Source organism: Salvelinus namaycush, unplaced genomic scaffold (assembly GCF_016432855.1).
Source record: "Salvelinus namaycush isolate Seneca unplaced genomic scaffold, SaNama_1.0 Scaffold849, whole genome shotgun sequence".
NCBI classification, from domain to species: Eukaryota; Metazoa; Chordata; class Actinopteri; order Salmoniformes; family Salmonidae; genus Salvelinus; species Salvelinus namaycush.
In genome coordinates, this window is record NW_024061585.1 from 304 (window position 1) to 22,961 (window position 22,658).

The 22,658-nt window shown below is 43.6% G+C and overlaps 1 protein-coding gene across 1 annotated transcript; it reads right to left on the reverse strand.

Annotated features, from left to right (window-relative positions):
- Positions 1 to 1,414: 1,414 nt before the first annotated feature.
- On the reverse strand, positions 1,415 to 21,679 carry LOC120043050 (MORN repeat-containing protein 4-like). The gene is made up of 5 exons (XM_038987780.1): positions 21,613 to 21,679; positions 6,327 to 6,441; positions 2,359 to 2,468; positions 1,573 to 1,596; positions 1,415 to 1,539 (listed from the first exon to the last, which is right to left on the reverse strand). The coding sequence occupies exons 1-5, from the start codon at positions 21,677 to 21,679 to the stop codon at positions 1,415 to 1,417; spliced, it is 441 nt and encodes a 146-aa protein (XP_038843708.1).
- Positions 21,680 to 22,658: the final 979 nt, after the last annotated feature.

A 22,658-nucleotide genomic window follows, 5' to 3' on the forward strand; every position in this document is an offset into this window, starting at 1 on the left:
ATTTATGCAACTTTAGTTATTTATGCAACTTTAGTTGTGATACAAACGTTGGGCTATATGTTTAGATTTTTAATACATTCTAAGGCCGTATGATGCGACTAATGATGATTTGAAAAAAGTTGAATGAAAGACTTGCGCAGGCTGCACACACTTCATCAGTCTCTCATTCACAATTTGACAAGCGCTTGATAATATTCTCACCCATTAGACTATTCTCAATTTAATCTGGCCTTTACATATAACCTATTAATATATGTGTTAATAAACATAAAAAACATGTCATCCGTAGCCTTCACTCGAAAAGTGAATAGAGGTTTCGTGAGGTTATGTTTTTAAAATGCCAAGTAGGGTACACCATTTAAAAGCGGATTAATTAACTTAATTTTAAGAATTAAGCAATAAATATAGCAGTAAGAGAAAGCTGGGATCTTCTTTTAAATAGTGTCCAGTCAAAACTGTTTTCACACGCGATTGCACAATGATTGGCTTATAAGAATAGGTTTCACTAGGCTCTGTAGGCTATGGGCACTACAACCATGTTCCAGGGGTCTTGGGCTTAGAGGCTACGTTTGGAGTTATTTGGCCACTTTAGTTGTGATTACAAACCTTATCAAAACATAGAGGCCTATGGGCTAGACCACACGATGCATGCGACTATGATCTAATAAAAGTCCCCCAAAAAATGCATGTGCTGTTTCTTGCCTTAGATTGCACACACTGGGCATCATTCATAAGGGATAATATTGTCACCATCAGACTATTCTCAATTAATCTTGTCCTTTACATATGCTAAATAATATTTGTGTGAGATTAGTTTTGGTTTAGAATGGGCCATTATCATGTACATGTCAGCCATATGCACTTGAATAGCGAACGGAAGGCACTTTTCCCCGCGGTTCATTTTCATGCCAGCCAGGTAGGCTACTCCGATTGTAAAGCGAAGCAATATGCTTAATATTAGGAGAGTTGAGAAATAAATATAGTTAGCCTACAGATAGCTGATGGGATCCTCCTCTTTTTAATAGAGACAATCAAAAGTCTGAGTCTGCCAGGCGCACCGGTTTGCGTGTGTCAAGAACTGCATCGCTTCTGGGTTTTTCACGCTCAACAGTTTCCTGTGTGTATCAAGAATGGTCCACCACCCGAAGGACATCCAGTCAACTTGACACAACTATGGAAGCATTTGGAGTCAACATGGGCCAGCATCCCTGTGGAACGCTTTCGACACCTTGTAGAATCCAGGTCCCCGACGAATTGAGGCTGTTCTGAGAGCAAAGGTGTTCTTAATGTTTTGTACACTGTGTACAGAGGAGTATAACCGTAAAGACAGAGAACAGAATGAGATGAATGAAGAAAAAGAAGGGTGTGAGTATGATAGTGAAGTGCTCCCTGAGTAGCGCACCCTAGCTGCAGGTCACATGGAGAGCGCCCGTGCCTTGGCGGCTGCCCCCTGTGCCCGCTGCACCGTGCCCTGGCACCCCTCTCTGCCCACCAGCTGGCCTCTCTCAAACAGACCCTCGTGGCTTGTCCCTCCTCTTCCTCCTCCTCTTCCTCCTCCCCCTCTTTCCGGACCTCCGTCAGCGAACGTCAGCATACCTGCAAAGGTCATGTTTAAGTTCAAGTTCAGGTTTATGTAATTACATATAATTATCCTCTTAAGGATCCGCCCCTTTTTTCCAATTTTTGCCTAAAATGACATACCCAAATCTAACTGCCGGTAGCTCAGGACCTGAAGCAAGGATATGAATATTCTTGATACCATTTGAATGGAAAAACTTGGAAGTTTGTGGTAAATGTGAAATCAATGTAAGAGAATATAACACATTAGATCCAGTAAAAGATAATACAAAGAAAAAAAACATGTGTTTTTTTGTATTTGTTTTGTACAATCATATTTGAAATGCAAGAGAAAGGCCATATTGTATTATTCCAGCCCAGGCGCAATTTAGATTATGGCCACTAGATGGCAGCAGTGTATTTTCAAAGTTTTAGACTGAATCAATGAACCATTGCATTTCTGTTCAAAATGTTGTAGATTAACAAGAATTTAAGCTTTCTGCCAATATCAGATATGTCTATGTCCTGGGAAATGTTCTTGTTACTTACAACCTCATGCTAATCGCATTAGCCTACGTTAGCTCCACCGATCCCGTAGAGGTTTTAAACCGGAACCTAACCTTACTGCTACACATTAAACCCCCCCTCTAAATATACAGAATCATTTAAAAAGACCCTGCTACAGATTCCTTTTACAAAGTGAGTTGTGTCATTTAACAGTGAGAGAGAGAGAATTAACTTGTTTAGTTCAAAGTTATAAGAGAAGTATAAAGAGAGTGTTGCTGAGATTCTACTGTTTACCGTATCCCTGCACACATCCACTCTTGAACTCTCCTTCGAACTTCATCCCGTCAAAACGACTGAAGACGCCTGCGCCTTGGAACTTCCCCTGAATGAACTCTCCTTCGTACCTGCAAGAGACACCCAGATGCACAAACAGTGGGGTGTGTTCATTAGGCACCAAACGGAAGAACACAGACGGAAACAGGGAGGAACTAACTGGGTTTGTCCAATAAGAAATGCTCAGGTCTGTGGACAATGCTGTCAACATTTACATTTTAGTCATTTAGCAGACCCTCTTATCGAGAGCGACTTAGGAGCAAGTCCCTTGCTCAAGGCCACATCGACAGATTTTTCACCTAGTCGGCTCAGGGAACCAGAGACCTTTTGGTTACTGGCCAAGCGATGTTAACCGCTAGGCTACCTCACAAAACATGGGTCTACGCTACATCATCAAACACCTGGATAACCCAAAGACATATGCAGTGATATTGTTTGTGGACTTTAGTTCAGCATTCAATAGCATCATCCCAGAACTGTTACAAGACATTCCCAGCTGAACATGTCCAGCTCCATCTGTGTGGGACACTGACTTCCTGTCCAACAACACGTGAAGCTGGGAAAACACCTTTCAGACTCTTTATCCCTCAGCCCTGGAGCGCCACAAGGATGTGTTCTCTCGCCTCTACTCACTCTAGACCAATGACTGCACCTCCAACAGCGCATCTGTCAAACTTCTCAAATTTGCAGATGACACAGCTCTGGTCGGTCTCATCATCGAAGGCGATGAGTCCATGTACCATGGAGAGGTCGACCGGCTAATGGCACGGTGCAGTCGTAATATCCTGGAACTCAACACAGACAAAACCGTGAAAATGGTGGTTGACTTTAGAAAACGCCCCCCACAATCTCTCCGCCTCTAGACTGATGGCTCAGCTGTTAGCACAGTTGAATCACTTAAATTCCTGGGCACCATCATCTCCCACAACCTCAAATGGGAGGACAGCATCACAGAGGTCGCCAAGAAGGCACAGCAGCAGATGTATGACTTGCGGCAGGTGAAAGAACTCCCAGTCAATCCTGAGCCGGTTTTATGCATTAATCGTCGAGTCCATCCTCACCTCTATCACCGTCTGGTTTGGGCCTGAATCTGCCCGCTGCAAGGGCAAACTGCAATGCATTGTCCGTTCTGCAGAGAGGGTCATCGGCTGCCACCTTCCCTCCATCGAGGTCCTGCTCGACTCCAGTGCAAGGAAGTGTGCAGGAAAGATCATTGCCGACTCCTCCCACCCGGTCACCCCCTCCTCCAAAACTGCCCCTCTGGCAGGCGGTTCAGGTCACTCATGACCAAAACTGCCCCTCTGGCAGGCGGTTCAGGTCACTCATGACCAAAACTGCCCCTCTGGCAGGCGGTTCAGGTCACTCATGACCAAAACTGCCCCTCTGGCAGGCGGTTCAGGTCACTCATGACCAAAAATGCCCCTCTGGCAGGCGGTTCAGGTCACTCATGACCAAAAATGCCCCTCTGGCAGGCGGTTCAGGTCACTCATGACCAAAACTGCCACCTGAAAAGTTTATTCCCCCGGGCTGTGGCCCTCAGCAACCAGCTACCTGGCCTATGGAGACTAAAGGACTATGGACTCGATGCTGCACACTGCATCAAGCCATCACTGAACTGTACTCTAAATAACTGCACTATACTGCATTGCACTCTGTTCATCTCTCTGAATATAGACATATTTATACTGATACTATACATTTGTACAACCACTGTGTATCAAACGTATACACACTGTGTATCAACCGTACATCCACTGTGTATCAATCGTTTACCCACTGTGTATTAACCGTTTACCCACTGTGTATTAACCGTTTACCCACTGTGTATCAACTGTAACCTTTGTTTTAACTCGGTTGTCTGTATTCTGTCTCTAAATGTTGTCTTTCACTAACAGCACCATATCACCAGGTAACATTCTGGCTATGTTGTCTTTCACTAGCAGCACCATATCACCAGGTAACATTCTGGCTATGTTGTCTTTCACTAGCAGCACCATATCACCAGGTAACATTCTGACTATATTGTCTTTCACTAGCAGCACCATATCACCAGGTAACATTCTGACTATGTTGTCTTTCACTAGCAGCACCATATCACCAGGTAACATTCTGACTATATTGTCTTTCACTAGCAGCACCATATCACCAAGTAACATTCTGACTATGTTGTCTTTCACTAGCAGCACCATATCACCAGGTAACATTCTGACTATATTGTCTTTCACTAGCAGCACCATATCACCAAGTAACATTCTGACTATGTTGTCTTTCACTAGCAGCACCATATCACCAGGTAACATTCTGACTATGTTGTCTTTCACTAGCAGCACCATATCACCGAGTAACATTCTGACTATATTGTCTTTCACTAGCAGCACCATATCACCAGGTAACATTCTGACTATGTTCACTTTCACTAGCAGCACCATATCACCAGGTAACATTCTGACTATGTTATCTTTCACTAGCAGCACCATATCACCAGGTAACATTCTGACTATGTTGTCTTTCACTAGCAGCACCATATCACCAGGTAACATTCTGACTATGTTGTCTTTCACTAGCAGCACCATATCACCAGGTAACATTCTGACTATGTTGTCTTTCACTAGCAGCACCATATCACCAGGTAACATTCTGACTATGTTCACTTTCACTAGCAGCACCATATCACCAGGTAACATTCTGACTATGTTGTCTTTCACTAACAGCACCATATCACCAGGTAACATTCTGACTATGTTGTCTTTCACTAGCAGCACCATATCACCAGGTAACATTCTGACTATGTTGTCTTTCACTAGCAGCACCATATCACCAGGTAACATTCTGACTATGTTGTCTTTCACTAGCAGCACCATATCACCAGGTAACATTCTAACTATGTTCACTTTCACTAGCAGCACCATATCACCAGGTAACATTCTGACTATGTTCACTTTCACTAGCAGCACCATATCACCAGGTAACATTCTGACTATGTTCACTTTCACTAGCAGCACCATATCACCAGGTAACATTCTGATATTAGTTTTCTGTAGCAAAGCATTTAAAAGTGTTTTTCATTGCGTACCATAATGAATAGGACCCCAATGTCAAGGAGTTTGTTTCTGCACACTGATTGTGTTAAGTTTGTTTTGAGTGGATTCTCAAAAATGTATTTGTTAGGCAGTATGTCTGGTGCATAACTGTTTAGTGAGCTATGCTGTCATATAATAGATATCATTCAGCTGAGAAATGTCACCAAGAGGTCTGGAACAAGAACAGAATGCTGTCAGAACACAGACAAATATAAGCAGAGAACCTTGACCTGAGGTGGGTGGGTGGAATCTTCACTGATGGACTGATCCATTCTCCTGTTCTCACAACCCAGGTCTGCTACGTGCTCTGTGACACGGAATACAATACATAGCAAAAAAAAGTCCATTTGTGCAGCGATTCGTTTAACTTCAGCCGCGCAGTGTGTGACGTTGCCGAGATCCTCGTTAAAGCTACTGACACTTCATTATCTCAGTCAAGCTTTGCTCTCAAGGTGAAGGAGGTTCGTTATAATCACGTTGCAAGCAACATAAATTGCGTCCCAGATGACTTTGTGTGACATCAGAGTAGAGTTGGATCTAGAGAAAAGCGTCGCCTGTTGCTTCTAAAATCACAACACTAAGAGAACATCTGTTTGCAAAATCACATGGACGTGGTCAGGAATTCAAGCCTTTTCCAGTTAGAAGTAACAGAAATGAAGAAAATGATCAGGGGAGATATCTAATGCAACACTTTGCCTTCGCCCTACAATTCAGGGCCTCGGTCAAAAGAAAGGTGCTATAAGGGGGAACAGGGTGTCATTTTAGACACAGCCAGCGTTTTAGACGTCAGACAGTTGTAATGTCATTAGCAGGGTCAAAGGTGAAATAGGAATGGTGAGACATTGTTACCTGGATCCATCAGGGAAGACCAGCATCCCACAGCCGTTGAAGAGTCCGTTCTCGAACTGACCCGTGTAACACGTCCCATCACTTAACGTCAGCTGGCCTAGACCATGTCTCAGACCTGGGGGACAGACAAACCAGTTAGTTACTGGCCTAGACCATGTCTCAGACCTGGGGGACAGACAACCCAGTTAGTTACTGGCCTAGACCATGTCTCAGACCTGGGGGACAGACAAACCAGTTAGTTACTGGCCTAGACCATGTCTCAGACCTGGGGGACAGACAAACCAGTTAGTTACTGGCCTAGACCATGTCTCAGACCTGGGGGACAGACAAACCAGTTAGTGACTGGCCTAGACCATATCTCAGACCTGGGGGACAGACAAACTAGTTAGTTACTGGCCTAGACCATGTCTCAGACCTGGGGGACAGACAAACCAGTTAGTTACTGGCCTAGACCATGTCTCAGACCTGGGGGACAGACAACCCAGTTAGTTACTGGCCTAGACCATGTCTCAGACCTGGGGGACAGACAAACCAGTTAGTTACTGGCCTAGACCATGTCTCAAACCTGGGGGACAGACAAACCAGTTAGTTACTGGCCTAGACCATGTCTCAGACCTGGGGGACAGACAAACCAGTTAGTTACTGGCCTAGACCATGTCTCAGACCTGGGGGACAGACAAACCAGTTAGTTACTGGCCTAGACCATGTCTCAGACCTGGGGGACAGACAACCCAGTTAGTTACTGGCCTAGACCATGTCTCAGACCTGGGGGACAGACAACCCAGTTAGTTACTGGCCTAGACCATGTCTCAGACCTGGGGGAGAGACAAACCAGTTAGTTACTGGCCTAGACCATGTCTCAGACCTGGGGGACAGACAAACCAGTTAGTTACTGGCCTAGACCATGTCTCAGACCTGGGGGACAGACAAACCCAGTTAGTTACTGGCCTAGACCATGTCTCAGACCTGGGGGACAGACAAACCAGTTAGTTACTGGCCTAGACCATGTCTCAGACCTGGGGGACAGACAAACTAGTTAGTTACTGGCCTAGAACATGTCTCAGACCTGGTGGACAGACAAACCAGTTAGTTACTGGCCTAGACCATGTCTCAGACCTGGGGGACAGACAAACCAGTTAGTTACTGGCCTAGACCATGTCTCAGACCTGGGGGACAGACAAACCAGTTAGTTACTGGCCTAGACCATGTCTCAGACCTGGGGGACAGACAACCCAGTTAGTTACTGGCCTAGACCATGTCTCAGACCTGGGGGAGAGACAAACCAGTTAGTTACTGGCCTAGACCATGTCTCAGACCTGGGGGAGAGACAACCCAGTTAGTTACTGGCCTAGACCATGTCTCAGACCTGGGGGACAGACAAACCAGTTAGTTACTGGCCTAGACCATGTCTCAGACCTGGGGGACAGACAAACCAGTTAGTTACTGGCCTAGACCATGTCTCAGACCTGGGGGACAGACAACCCAGTTAGTTACTGGCCTAGACCATGTCTCAGACCTGGGGGACAGACAAACCAGTTAGTTACTGGCCTAGACCATGTCTCAGACCTGGGGGACAGACAAACCAGTTAGTTACTGGCCTAGACCATGTCTCAGACCTGGGGGAGAGACAACCCAGTTAGTTACTGGCCTAGACCATGTCTCAGACCTGGGGGACAGACAAACCAGTTAGTTACTGGCCTAGACCATGTCTCAGACCTGGGGGACAGACAAACCAGTTAGTTACTGGCCTAGACCATGTCTCAGACCTGGGGGAGAGATAACCCAGTTAGTTACTGGCCTAGACCATGTCTCAGACCTGGGGGACAGACAAACCAGTTAGTTACTGGCCTAGACCATGTCTCAGACCTGGGGGACAGACAAACCAGTTAGTTACTGGCCTAGACCATGTCTCAGACCTGGGATAGAGACAAACCAGTTAGTTACTGGCCTAGACCATGTCTCAGACCTGGGGGACAGACAAACCAGTTAGTTACTGGCCTAGACCATGTCTCAGACCTGGGGGACAGACAAACCCAGTTAGTTACTGGCCTAGACCATGTCTCAGACCTGGGGGACAGACAAACCAGTTAGTTACTGGCTTAGACCATGTCTCAGACCTGGGGGACAGACAACCCAGTTAGTTACTGGCCTAGACCATGTCTCAGACCTGGGGGAGAGACAAACCAGTTAGTTACTGGCCTAGACCATGTCTCAGACCTGGGGGAGAGACAACCCAGTTAGTTACTGGCCTAGACCATGTCTCAGACCTGGGGGACAGACAAACCAGTTAGTTACTGGCCTAGACCATGTCTCAGACCTGGGGGACAGACAACCCAGTTAGTTACTGGCCTAGACCATGTCTCAGACCTGGGGGACAGACAAACCAGTTAGTTACTGGCCTAGACCATGTCTCAGACCTGGGGGACAGACAAACCAGTTAGTTACTGGCCTAGACCATGTCTCAGACCTGGGGGACAGACAAACCAGTTAGTTACTGGCCTAGACCATGTCTCAGACCTGGGGGACAGACAAACCAGTTAGTTACTGGCCTAGACCATGTCTCAGACCTGGGGGAGAGACAACCCAGTTAGTTACTGGCCTAGACCATGTCTCAGACCTGGGGGACAGACAAACCAGTTAGTTACTGGCCTAGATCATGTCTCAGACCTGGGGGACAGACAAACCAGTTAGTTACTGGCCTAGACCATGTCTCAGACCTGGGGGACAGACAACCCAGTTAGTTACTGGCCTAGACCATGTCTCAGACCTGGGGGACAGACAAACCAGTTAGTTACTGGCCTAGACCATGTCTCAGACCTGGGGGACAGACAAACCAGTTAGTTACTGGCCTAGACCATGTCTCAGACCTGGGGGACAGACAAACCAGTTAGTTACTGGCCTAGACCATGTCTCAGACCTGGGATAGAGACAAACCAGTTAGTTACTGGCCTAGACCATGTCTCAGACCTGGGGGACAGACAACCCAGTTAGTTACTGGCCTAGACCATGTCTCAGACCTGGGGGACAGACAACCCAGTTAGTTACTGGCCTAGACCATGTCTCAGACCTGGGGGACAGACAACCCAGTTAGTTACTGGCCTAGACCATGTCTCAGACCTGGGGGACAGACAAACCAGTTAGTTACTGGCCTAGACCATGTCTCAGACCTGGGGGACAGACAAACCAGTTAGTTACTGGCCTAGACCATGTCTCAGACCTGGGGGACAGACAAACCAGTTAGTTACTGGCCTAGACCATGTCTCAGACCTGGGGGACAGACAAACCAGTTAGTTACTGGCCTAGACCATGTCTCAGACCTGGGGGAGAGACAACCCAGTTAGTTACTGGCCTAGACCATGTCTCAGACCTGGGGGACAGACAAACCAGTTAGTTACTGGCCTAGATCATGTCTCAGACCTGCGGGACAGACAAACCAGTTAGTTACTGGCCTAGACCATGTCTCAGACCTGGGGGACAGACAACCCAGTTAGTTACTGGCCTAGACCATGTCTCAGACCTGGGGGACAGACAAACCAGTTAGTTACTGGCCTAGACCATGTCTCAGACCTGGGGGACAGACAAACCAGTTAGTTACTGGCCTAGACCATGTCTCAGACCTGGGGGACAGACAAACCAGTTAGTTACTGGCCTAGACCATGTCTCAGACCTGGGATAGAGACAAACCAGTTAGTTACTGGCCTAGACCATGTCTCAGACCTGGGGGACAGACAACCCAGTTAGTTACTGGCCTAGACCATGTCTCAGACCTGGGGGACAGACAACCCAGTTAGTTACTGGCCTAGACCATGTCTCAGACCTGGGGGACAGACAACCCAGTTAGTTACTGGCCTAGACCATGTCTCAGACCTGGGGGACAGACAATACCAGTTTGTTAGTTAGTTACCAGTTAGTTAGTTACCAGTTAGTTATTTAGTTAGTTACCAGTTAGCCAGGCCATCATTGTAAATAAGAATTTGTTCTTAATTATTTAACCTTTATTGAATAAATAAAGGTTAAATAAAATACAAAAATAAGTCAGTTAGTTGTTAGTTAGTTAGATTCAAGTTTATTAGTTATCAGATAGTTAGTCACAAGTTAATTAGTTATGTTAGTTATCGGTTAGTTAACGAGTGAGCAAGTTAATGCAAAATAAAAATGCAATAGACTGACTGTCAAAAACTTTCTAAAATCCCAAACTGGACAAAAAAAAAAAAATTCAAATTCACTCCAAAACGTGAATGAAAGACATCAAAAGACCACTTTATTTTTTATAATAATCGTTTATAAATCACCATGTGGATAAAGGATAAAGATGCCTCATGTGTAAGAGGTTAATACAAGGTGAAGAGCTTATTGGACCATATGAAACCATCAGCTCTATAGTATAGCTGCTATATAGACTCTCTGGGTTTCTGCCTGTACCTAGAACGTTAAAAAAGCCTGTCTGTCTCACCTTTATCCTTACAGACTATACAGTACATGAAGGCCTTTGTTGGTCAAATCTACATGGCTATTCTTCAGGTAGTTGGGTCGTGAAGTAATTGTGAAGTAATATTATTATAATAGGGCCAGAACACTCAATTGCTCCAAATACCTTACAACCGGAGTCAGGGTCTTTGTCAGTATTTAGAGCTTCAAAATAGTCAATCTAGCTGTCTGTCTAACTGTCTGTCTAACTGTCTATCTAGCTGTCTGTCTAACTATCTATCTAGCTGTCTGTCTAGCTGTCTGACTAGCTGTCTGACTATCTGTCTGTCTGTCTATCTGTCTGTCTAACTATCTATCTAGCTGTCTGTCTAGCTGTCTATCTAGCTGTCTGACTAGCTGTCTGTCTAACTATCTATCTAGCTGTCTGTCTAGCTGTCTGACTAGCTGTCTATCTAGCTGTCTGACTAGCTGTCTGTCTAACTATCTATCTAGCTGTCTGTCTAGCTGTCTAACTAGCTGTCTGTCTATCTGTCTGTCTGTCTGTCTATCTGTCTGTCTAACTATCTATCTAGCTGTCTGTCTAGCTGTCTGTCTAACTATCTATCTAGCTGTCTGTCTAGCTGTCTGACTAGCTGTCTATCTATCTGTCTGTCTAACTGTCTATCTAGCTGTCTGTCTAGCTGTCTGACTAACTATCTATCTAGCTGTCTGTCTAGCTGTCTGACTAGCTGTCTATCTACCTGTCTGTCTAACTGTCTATCTAGCTGTCTGTCTAGCTGTCTGACTAACTATCTATCTAGCTGTCTGTCTAGCTGTCTGACTAGCTGTCTATCTACCTGTCTGTCTAACTGTCTATCTAGCTGTCTCTCTAGCTGTCTGACTAACTATCTATCTAGCTGTCTATGTATCTGTCTAGCTGTCTATCTAGCTGTCTATATATCTGTCTGTCTGTCTGTCTGTCGGTCGGTCGGTCGGTCGGTCGGTCGGTCGGTCGGTCGGTCGGTCGGTCGGTCTGTCTGTCTGTCTGTCTGTCTGTCTGTCTGTCTGTCTGTCTGTCTGTCTGTCTGTCTGTCTGTCTGTCTGTCTGTCTGTCTGTCTGTCTGTCTGTCTGTCTGTCTGTCTGTCTGTCGTCTGTCTAGCTGTCTATCTCACTTTTGTCCTTGTTCTTTAGACTATACATGCAGCTTATTTAGAAGTTCCAGGCCTGTCTACTCAAACCCACATCACTTGTCATGGGGTGTTTGGGTCAGGAAAAAAATGTATTGCTTCAAATACAACTCTCAGGGCTTCCAAAGTTTCTTGGAAGTTGAAAAGAAGCTGCCTGTCTTTCCTTGGTCCTTGTTAACTTCTAGACTGTTGTTTCTTTGGGAGTTCTAGGCATGTTCTATTCAAACACACATCTCAGGGTCTCTGTAACATGTGTAGTGAAAGAAAATGACACTTTTCGTGGGCAGTTGGATCGAAAGTAATTTAACAGTGAGGTAGGACTAAAACATTTTCTTGCTCTAAGACATACCGATCTCAGGGTCTCTGAATGTACTTGGAACTTAACAAACAGGCTGCCTTGTCACTTCTAGCAAAGAATGTGAGTAAAAAAATGTAGCGAGTAAAAAAAAAAAAAAAGAATTATATTGTAGATGTTTTGTCCTGTCAGTCTACGGAGATTTAACAAATACCCTCTAGGAGGCATTCAAGCCAAGTCTCAACACACTGTATTTTACACCTGTGTGTATTGAAGGCTACAGCCTTCTCCCAGTTGTAGCCTACTGAATGAGGTCCACTGCATGGGGTCCACTGAATGAAGTCCACTGCATGGGGTCTACTGAATGAGGTCCACTGAATGAGGTCCACTGAATGAAGTCCACTGAATGAGGTCCACTGAATGAGGTCCACTGAATGAGGTCCACTGAATGAGGTCCACTGCATGGGGTCCACTGAATGAGGTCCACTGAATGAGGTCCACTGAATGAGGTCCACTGAATGAGGTCCACTGAATGAGGTCCACTGAATGAGGTCAGGTGAAATGTTCTGAGCTTCTCGTTGCTCCGTAGGTATTTGGGCAGCAATACGTTTGAACGTAAAGAAGCGGAGCACACAAGTGAACACAGTGGATTAGGATTTAGGAAGGGGGGGTGAGAGGAGTGGAGGGAGGAGGGGTGAGAGGAGTGGAGGGAGGAGGGGTGAGAGAGGGGTGAGGGAGGAGGGGTGAGAGGAGTGGAGGGAGGAGGGGTGAGAGGAGTGGAGGGAGGAGAGGTTGAGAGGAGTGGAGGGAGGAGGGGTGAGAGGAGTGGAGGGAGGAGGGGTGAGGGAGGAGGGGTGAGAGGAGTGGAGGGAGGAGGGGTGAGAGGAGTGGAGGGAGGAGGGGTGAGAGGAGTGGAGGGAGGAGAGGTTGAGAGGAGTGGAGTGAGGAGAGGTGAGAGGAGTGGAAGGAGGAGGGGTGAGAGGGGTGAGGGAGGAGGGGTGAGAGAAGGAGAGGAAAGGGTGAGGGAGGGAGGGGATGGGATGAAAGAGCACAGGGCTGCCAGCTAGTGGTGTAGATTGACTAAATTAGATGTGCCATCTGTCACTATGACTACGCAAACCTCCTCTCTCTAATCTCAGTTCAGTTTTTTTTTAAATGAGATTTGGACGGCGAGGTAAAACTAAACTGGCTGTTAGACGAAATTCAGTCAAGACCCTTCCGGAATCAAATCAAATTGTATTTGTCACATGCACCGAATACAACAGGTGTAGACCTTACAGTGATATGCTTACTTATAAGCCCTTAATGTGTATGTCTGTGTGTGTATCTGCACGTGCGTGTGTGTGTGTGTGTGTGAGGGCCGTACGGTGTTGTGTCCCCCAAATCTCAGTCTGGAAGCCAGCCAAGTAGAGTTAAGTGAGAGGCGGTCGCTGAGATTTCACAAGGCTTCCTTCCACTGACTGAGGTCCACTGAATGTTGGTTAGATATTAGGTTTTGTTGTGGAATTGTTAGATATTACCTGTTAGATACTGCCTCACTGTCGGATCTAGAAGCATAAGCATTTCGCTACACTCGCAATAACATCTGCTAACCATGTGTATGTGACCAATAACATCTGCTAACCATGTGTATGTGACCAATAACATCTGCTAACCATGTGTATGTGACCAATAACATCCGCTAACCATGTGTATGTGACCAATAACATCTGCTAACCACGTGCATGTGACCAATAACATCTGCTAACCACGTGTATGTGACCAATAACATCTGCTAACCACGTGTATGTGACCAATAACATCTGCTAACCATGTGTATGTGACCAATAACATCTGCTAACCATGTGTATGTGACCAATAACATCTGCTAACCATGTGTATGTGACCAATAACATCTGCTAACCATGTGTATGTGACCAATAACATCTGCTAACCATGTGTATGTGACCAATAACATCTGCTAACCATGTGTATGTGACCAATAACATCTGCTAACCATGTGTATGTGACCAATAACATCTGCTAACCATGTGTATGTGACCAATACATTTCCATTTGATTTGTCAAGCCAGGACGTTAGTCGTCTTACACAAGGCAAGGGGGTTGAAATGGCAACAATTTAAAACTTAAAGAACACGAGAAAGTGTATTTCTATCCTATGTTTCTCTAACACACATGATCAAGGTCAAATTCCTGAACTGTCAAAAACATTCTGAACGAAAATAATGTATGGGAAATGACTTGACAGTTTGACAGAACTATTATCAATGCCACAAGTTGTTTCCAAGCAAGATATGTACAACACACAAACATTTCCCCATAGCATTACAACTAACTCATTTCCCCCTAGTATTACAACTAATTCATTTCCCCCTAGTATTACAACTAATTCATTTCCCCCCAGTATTACAACTAATTCATTTCCCCCCAGCATTACAACTAATTCATTTCCCCCCAGTATTACAACTACTTCATTTCCCCCCAGTAATACAACTAATTCATTTCCCCCTAGTATTACAACTAATTCATTTCCCCATAGCATTACAACTAATTCATTTCCCCCCAGTATTACAACTAATTCATTTCCCCTAGCATTACAACTAATTCATTTCCCCCTAGTATTACAACTAATTAATTTCCCCTAGCATTACAACTAATTCATTTCCCCCTAGTATTACAACTAATTCATTTCCCCTAGCATTACAACTAATTCATTTCCCCCTAGTATTACAACTAATTCATTTCCCCCTACTATTACAACTAATTCATTTCCCCCTAGCATTACAACTAATTCATTTCCCCCTAGCATTACAACTAATTCATTTCCCCCTAGTATTACAACTAATTCCTTTCCCCCTAGTATTACAACTAATTCATTTCCCCCTAGCATTACAACTACTTAATTTCCCCCCAGTATTACAACTAATTCATTTCCCCCTAGTATTACAACTAATTCATTTCCCCTAGCATTACAACTACTTCATTTCCCCCCAGCATTACAACTAATTAATTTCCCCCTAGTATTACAACTAATTCATTTCCCCCTAGTATTACAACTAATTAATTTCCCCTATTGTACAGAGTAATTCGGATGGGGACACAGTGTCTCCTGACCCCTCCTGTCTCAGCCTCCACTATTTATGCTGCAGTAGTTTATGTGTCGGGGGGCTAGGGTCAGTTTGTTATATCTGGAGTACTTCTCCTGTCTTATCCGGTGCCCTGTGTGAATTTAAGTATGCTCTCTCTAATTCTCTCTTTCTTTCTCTCTCTCGGAGGACCTGAGCCCTAGGACCATGCCTCAGGACTACCTGGCATGATGACTCATTGCTGTCCCCATTCCACCTGGCCTTGCTGCTGCTCCAGTTTCAACTGTTCTGCCTGCGGCTATGGAACCCTGACCTGTTCACCGGACGTGCTACCTGTCCCAGACCTGCTGTTTTCAACTCTCTAGAGACCGCAGGAGCGGTAGAGATACTCTTAATGATCGGCTATGAAAAGCCAACTGACATTTACTCCTGAGGTGTTGACTTGCTGCACCCTCGACAACTACTGTGATTATTATTATTTGACCATGCTGGTCATTTATGAACATTTGAACATCTTGGCCATGTTCTGTTATAATCTCCACCCGGCACAGCCAGAAGAGGACTGGCCACCCCTCATAGCCTGGTTCCTCTCTAGGTTTCTTCCTAGGTTTTGGCCTTTCTAGGGAGTTTTTCCTAGCCACCGTGCTTCTACACCTACATTGCTTGCTGTTTGGGGTTTTAGGCTGGGTTTCTGTACAGCACTTTGAGATATCAGCTGATGTAAGAAGGGCTATATAAATACATTTGATTTGATTTGATTAGCCTTACTAGTTTAGCTAAAGCAGTAGTGCTACTGGATCAAATAAAATCCAATTAAAATTGTATTTAAAGTGCATTAAAAATAGCAACACACTTAACATTAAAACAATACATTGAAAATAATTAAAAGCAAACAAGAAGCCGTAAAATGTGGAAAATAAAAAGTACACAGTCTAAAACAATAAAAGCACTAATTAAAGGCCAAGCTTCTGACCAGCTAATAGATTGTGTACACTACTGTACTTACAAGCTGCCCGTCTCTCCTTTCGTCTAGTTTGATTCCAGAAATCACTTCAGAGTTTCATCTGGTGAACGGTTCTTAGCGTCGCGTCGTCGGGGCCAATCTTGTTGTTAGGTCACGGTTGCCACGGTTGCCATGCTAATTTAGCTTTAGCTGAATTTGTCGGCTTTTATATCAATCAATAGTCCTAGTGCACTGACCCCCCCCCCCCACACACACACACACACAAACACACACACACACACACACACACACACACACAAACATCTCTCTCAAAGTTGTCTTTCTTAGCTAATAAAAGACTTGAACGGTGGATGATAAAAGATGCTAAAAGATATGCCATCAGTCAGCCTGTCTCCTGTGTGTCCCACTTCAACCTGTTAGCTATACCTGTCAATACAAACAGATCAATCACCCTTACAACAAGGGAACTAAACAACACACCAGACACACCAAATGACCTCTGACCTCTCTGAAGCCACCATATGTTATCAGTTAAACAGAACGGTTTTCTAAAATAGCTCCAAACTTGTTCTCTAGTTATTATGGCATCCTTTATCTCTGGGGTTACCATGACGTCTCGTGTTTTTGTCAAACTGCAAATACTGGTTAAAGTCAGTGTAGCGTTAATGTGGATATTACGCGGCTGTGTGTGTGTGTGTGTGTATTTGTTTGCTTGTGTATTTGTATGTGTGTTGTCACTATGACAGCAGATGGTATATAGTCTGTAGAGAATTGCCGGTGGATACGGATTCTGTTTTTGACCTAGAATTAGTACAGACGACACACCCTTAGGCTACAGCCTACCACTCCTCTCTGCTGTTTACTCAGAGGCAATAATCTGGACTGAGTTGAGACTTTTGATTCGTTTGAAACCTCCAGACACCTGAGGCTGCCACAGTGAGAAATACATCCAGAGGGGGAATGGAGCATGTAAAGTACCTGCTAACTTTACTTTCATGTCTGACGTGTATTGTTGGCGAACATAAATGTTGTATTTATACCGAGTAGAAGTAGAAACGCAACATGTAAAGTGTTCCATGTTTCATGAGCTGAAATAAAATATCCCAGAAATGTTCCATACGCACAAAAAGCTTATTTCTCTCAAAATGTGTTTTCGTCCCTGTTAGTGAGCATTTCTCCTCTGCCAAGATAATCCATCCGCCTGACAGGTGTGGCATATCAAGAAGCTGATTAAATCACATGATCATTACACAGGTGCTCCTTGTGCTGGGGACAATAAAAGGCCACTCTAAAATGTGCTGTTTTGTCACACAACACAACACCATAGAGGTCTCAGGTTTTGAGGGAGCGTGCAATTGGCATGCTGACTTCAGGAATGTCCACTAGAGCTATTGCCAGAGGATTTAATGTTAATCCTTTTAGAGAATTTGGCATTACGTGTAACCGTGTAACCACGCCAGCCCAGGACCCCCACACCGGCTTCTTCACCTGCAGGATTGTCTGAGACCAGCTATAAGGGATAGAGGGATGAGTAAAGTGATAAAGGGATAGAGGGATGAGTAAAGTGATAAAGGGATAGAGGGATGTGTAAAGTGATAGAGGGATACGCAGAGTGATAGACGGATGAGTAAAGTGATATAGGGATGAGTAAAGAGATAAAGGGATGGGTAAAGTGATAAAGGGTTAGAGGGATGAGTAAAGTGATAAAGGGATAGAGGGATGAGTAAAGTGATAAAGGGATGAGTAAACTGATAAAGGGATAGAGGGATGAGTAAAGTGATAAAAGGATGAGTAAAGTGAGAGAGGGATGAGTAAAGTGAGAGAGGGATAGAGGAATGAGTAAAGTGATAAAGGGATGAGTAAAGTGATAGAGCGATGAGTAAAGTGATAGAGGGATGAGTAAAGTGATAGAGGGATGAGTAAAGTGATAGAGGGATAGAGGGATTTGTAAAGTGATAGAGGGATTAGTAAAGTGATAGAGGGATGAGTAAAGTGATAAAGGGATAGAGGGATTAGTAAAGTGATAGAGGGATGAGTAAAGTGATAGAGGGATGAGTAAAGTGATAAAGGGATGAGTAAACTGATAGAGGGATGAGTAAAGTGATAAAGGGATGAGTAAATTGATAGAGGGATGAGTAAACTGATAGAGGGATGAGTAAACTGATAGAGGGATGAGTAAAGTGATAAATGGATGAGTAAAGTGATAGGGGGAAAGCGGGATGAGTAAAGTGATAAAGGGATGAGTAAACTGATAGAGGGATGAGTAAAGTGATAAAGGGATGAGTAAACTGATAGAGTGATGAGTAAAGTGATAAAGGGATGAGTAAAGTGATAGAGGGATAGAGGGATGAGTAAAGTGATAAAGGGATGAGTAAAGTGATAAAGGGATGAGTAAAGTGATAAAGGGATGAGTAAAGTGATAAAGGGATGAGTAAACTGATAGAGGGATAGAGGGATGAGTAAAGTGATAAAGGGATGAGTAAACTGATAGAGGGATAGAGGAATGAGTAAAGTGATAAAGGGATGAGTAAACTGATAGAGGGATGAGTAAAGTGATAAAGGGATGAGTAAACTGATAGAGTGATGAGTAAAGTGATAAAGGGATGAGTAAAGTGATAGAGGGATAGAGGGATGAGTAAAGTGATAAAGGGATGAGTAAAGTGATAAAGGGATGAGTAAAGTGATAAAGGGATGAGTAAAGTGATAAAGGGATGAGTAAAGTGATAAAGGGATGAGTAAACTGATAGAGGGATGAGTAAAGTGATAAAGGGATGAGTAAACTGATAGAGTGATGAGTAAAGTGATAAAGGGATGAGTAAAGTGATAGAGGGATGAGTACAGTGATAAAGGGATGAGTAAAGTGATAGAGGGATAGAGGGATGAGTAAACTGATAAAGGGATGAGTAAAGTGATAAAGGGATGAGTAAAGTGATAAAGGGATGAGAAAAGTGATAGAGGGATTAGTAAAGTGATAAAGTGATAAAGGGATAGAGGGATCTTGCCTTCCCTCCACTCCCCATGGTACTCTTCACCGTTGGAATAGTTTGCTTGTTTGCTTGTGTATTTGTATGTGTGTTGTCACTATGACAGCAGATGGTATATAGTCTGTAGAGAATTGCCGGTGGATACGGATTCTGTTTTTGACCTAGAATTAGTACAGACGACACACCCTTAGGCTACAGCCTACCACTCCTCTCTGCTGTTTACTCAGAGGCAATAATCTGGACTGAGTTGAGACTTTTGATTCGTTTGAAACCTCCAGACACCTGAGGCTGCCACAGTGAGAAATACATCCAGAGGGGGAATGGAGCATGTAAAGTACCTGCTAACTTTACTTTCATGTCTGACGTGTATTGTTGGCGAACATAAATGTTGTATTTATACCGAGTAGAAGTAGAAACGCAACATGTAAAGTGTTCCATGTTTCATGAGCTGAAATAAAATATCCCAGAAATGTTCCATACGCACAAAAAGCTTATTTCTCTCAAAATGTGTTTTCGTCCCTGTTAGTGAGCATTTCTCCTCTGCCAAGATAATCCATCCGCCTGACAGGTGTGGCATATCAAGAAGCTGATTAAATCACATGATCATTACACAGGTGCTCCTTGTGCTGGGGACAATAAAAGGCCACTCTAAAATGTGCTGTTTTGTCACACAACACAACACCATAGAGGTCTCAGGTTTTGAGGGAGCGTGCAATTGGCATGCTGACTTCAGGAATGTCCACTAGAGCTATTGCCAGAGGATTTAATGTTAATCCTTTTAGAGAATTTGGCATTACGTGTAACCGTGTAACCACGCCAGCCCAGGACCCCCACACCGGCTTCTTCACCTGCAGGATTGTCTGAGACCAGCTATAAGGGATAGAGGGATGAGTAAAGTGATAAAGGGATAGAGGGATGAGTAAAGTGATAAAGGGATAGAGGGATGTGTAAAGTGATAGAGGGATACGCAGAGTGATAGACGGATGAGTAAAGTGATATAGGGATGAGTAAAGAGATAAAGGGATGGGTAAAGTGATAAAGGGTTAGAGGGATGAGTAAAGTGATAAAGGGATAGAGGGATGAGTAAAGTGATAAAGGGATGAGTAAACTGATAAAGGGATAGAGGGATGAGTAAAGTGATAAAAGGATGAGTAAAGTGAGAGAGGGATGAGTAAAGTGAGAGAGGGATAGAGGAATGAGTAAAGTGATAAAGGGATGAGTAAAGTGATAGAGCGATGAGTAAAGTGATAGAGGGATGAGTAAAGTGATAGAGGGATGAGTAAAGTGATAGAGGGATAGAGGGATTTGTAAAGTGATAGAGGGATTAGTAAAGTGATAGAGGGATGAGTAAAGTGATAAAGGGATAGAGGGATTAGTAAAGTGATAGAGGGATGAGTAAAGTGATAGAGGGATGAGTAAAGTGATAAAGGGATGAGTAAACTGATAGAGGGATGAGTAAAGTGATAAAGGGATGAGTAAATTGATAGAGGGATGAGTAAACTGATAGAGGGATGAGTAAACTGATAGAGGGATGAGTAAAGTGATAAATGGATGAGTAAAGTGATAGGGGGAAAGCGGGATGAGTAAAGTGATAAAGGGATGAGTAAACTGATAGAGGGATGAGTAAAGTGATAAAGGGATGAGTAAACTGATAGAGTGATGAGTAAAGTGATAAAGGGATGAGTAAAGTGATAGAGGGATAGAGGGATGAGTAAAGTGATAAAGGGATGAGTAAAGTGATAAAGGGATGAGTAAAGTGATAAAGGGATGAGTAAAGTGATAAAGGGATGAGTAAACTGATAGAGGGATAGAGGGATGAGTAAAGTGATAAAGGGATGAGTAAACTGATAGAGGGATAGAGGAATGAGTAAAGTGATAAAGGGATGAGTAAACTGATAGAGGGATGAGTAAAGTGATAAAGGGATGAGTAAACTGATAGAGTGATGAGTAAAGTGATAAAGGGATGAGTAAAGTGATAGAGGGATAGAGGGATGAGTAAAGTGATAAAGGGATGAGTAAAGTGATAAAGGGATGAGTAAAGTGATAAAGGGATGAGTAAAGTGATAAAGGGATGAGTAAAGTGATAAAGGGATGAGTAAACTGATAGAGGGATGAGTAAAGTGATAAAGGGATGAGTAAACTGATAGAGTGATGAGTAAAGTGATAAAGGGATGAGTAAAGTGATAGAGGGATGAGTACAGTGATAAAGGGATGAGTAAAGTGATAGAGGGATAGAGGGATGAGTAAACTGATAAAGGGATGAGTAAAGTGATAAAGGGATGAGTAAAGTGATAAAGGGATGAGAAAAGTGATAGAGGGATTAGTAAAGTGATAAAGTGATAAAGGGATAGAGGGATCTTGCCTTCCCTCCACTCCCCATGGTACTCTTCACCGTTGGAATAGGTGAAGGATCCTCTTGTCAGGGTCATATCACACAGGTCCTGTTGCACACACACACACACACACACACACACACACACACACACACACACACACACACACACACACACACACACACACACACACACACACACACACACACACACACACACACACACAATTATTATTGTGTTATGATACTATATACCATGATGGGTCATGATACTATATAACATAGTGCCATGATGGGTTATGATACTATATACCATGGTGGGTTATGATACTATATACCATGATGGGTTATGATACTATATACCATAGTACCATGATGGGTTATGATACTATATACCATGATGGGTTATGATACTACATACCATGATGGGTTATGATACTATATACCATGGTGGGTTATGATACTATATACCATGGTGGGTTATGATACTATATACCATGATGGGTTATGATACTATATACCATGATGGGTTATGATACTATATACCATGGTGGGTTATGATACTACATACTATGATGGGTTATGATACTATATACCATGATGGGTTATGATACTATATACCATGATGGGTTATGATACTATATACCATGATGGGTTATGATACTATATACCATGATGGGTTATGATACTATATACCATGATGGGTTATGATACTATATACCATGATGGGTCATGATACTACATACCATGATGGGTTATGATACTATATACCATGATGGGTTATGATACTATATACCATGATGGGTTATGATACTATATACCATGATGGGTCATGATACTACATACCATGATGGGTTATGATACTATATACCATGGTGGGTTATGATACTATATACCATGGTGGGTTATGATACTATATACCATGGTGGGTTATGATACTATATACCATAGTACCATGATGGGTTATGATACTATATACCATGATGGGTTATGATACTATATACCATGGTGGGTTATGATACTATATACCATGATGGGTTATGATACTATATACCATGATGGGTTATGATACTATA

What these genes read in the sequence shown, in the direction of transcription:
- LOC120043050 (XM_038987780.1), bottom strand. Translation starts at nt 21,679, where the DNA reads ATGACCCTGACAAGAGGATCCTTCACCTATTCCAACGGTGAAGAGTAC. An exon ending in GTCTTCCCTGATGGATCCAG is followed by an intron (nt 2,469 to 6,326) that starts GTAACAATGTCT and finishes TGTCTCTTGCAG; the next exon opens with GTACGAAGGAGAGTTCATTC. An exon ending in GCTGACGTTCGCTGACGGAG is followed by an intron (nt 1,540 to 1,572) that starts GTCCGGAAAGAG and finishes GAAGAGGAGGAG; the next exon opens with GAAGAGGAGGGACAAGCCAC.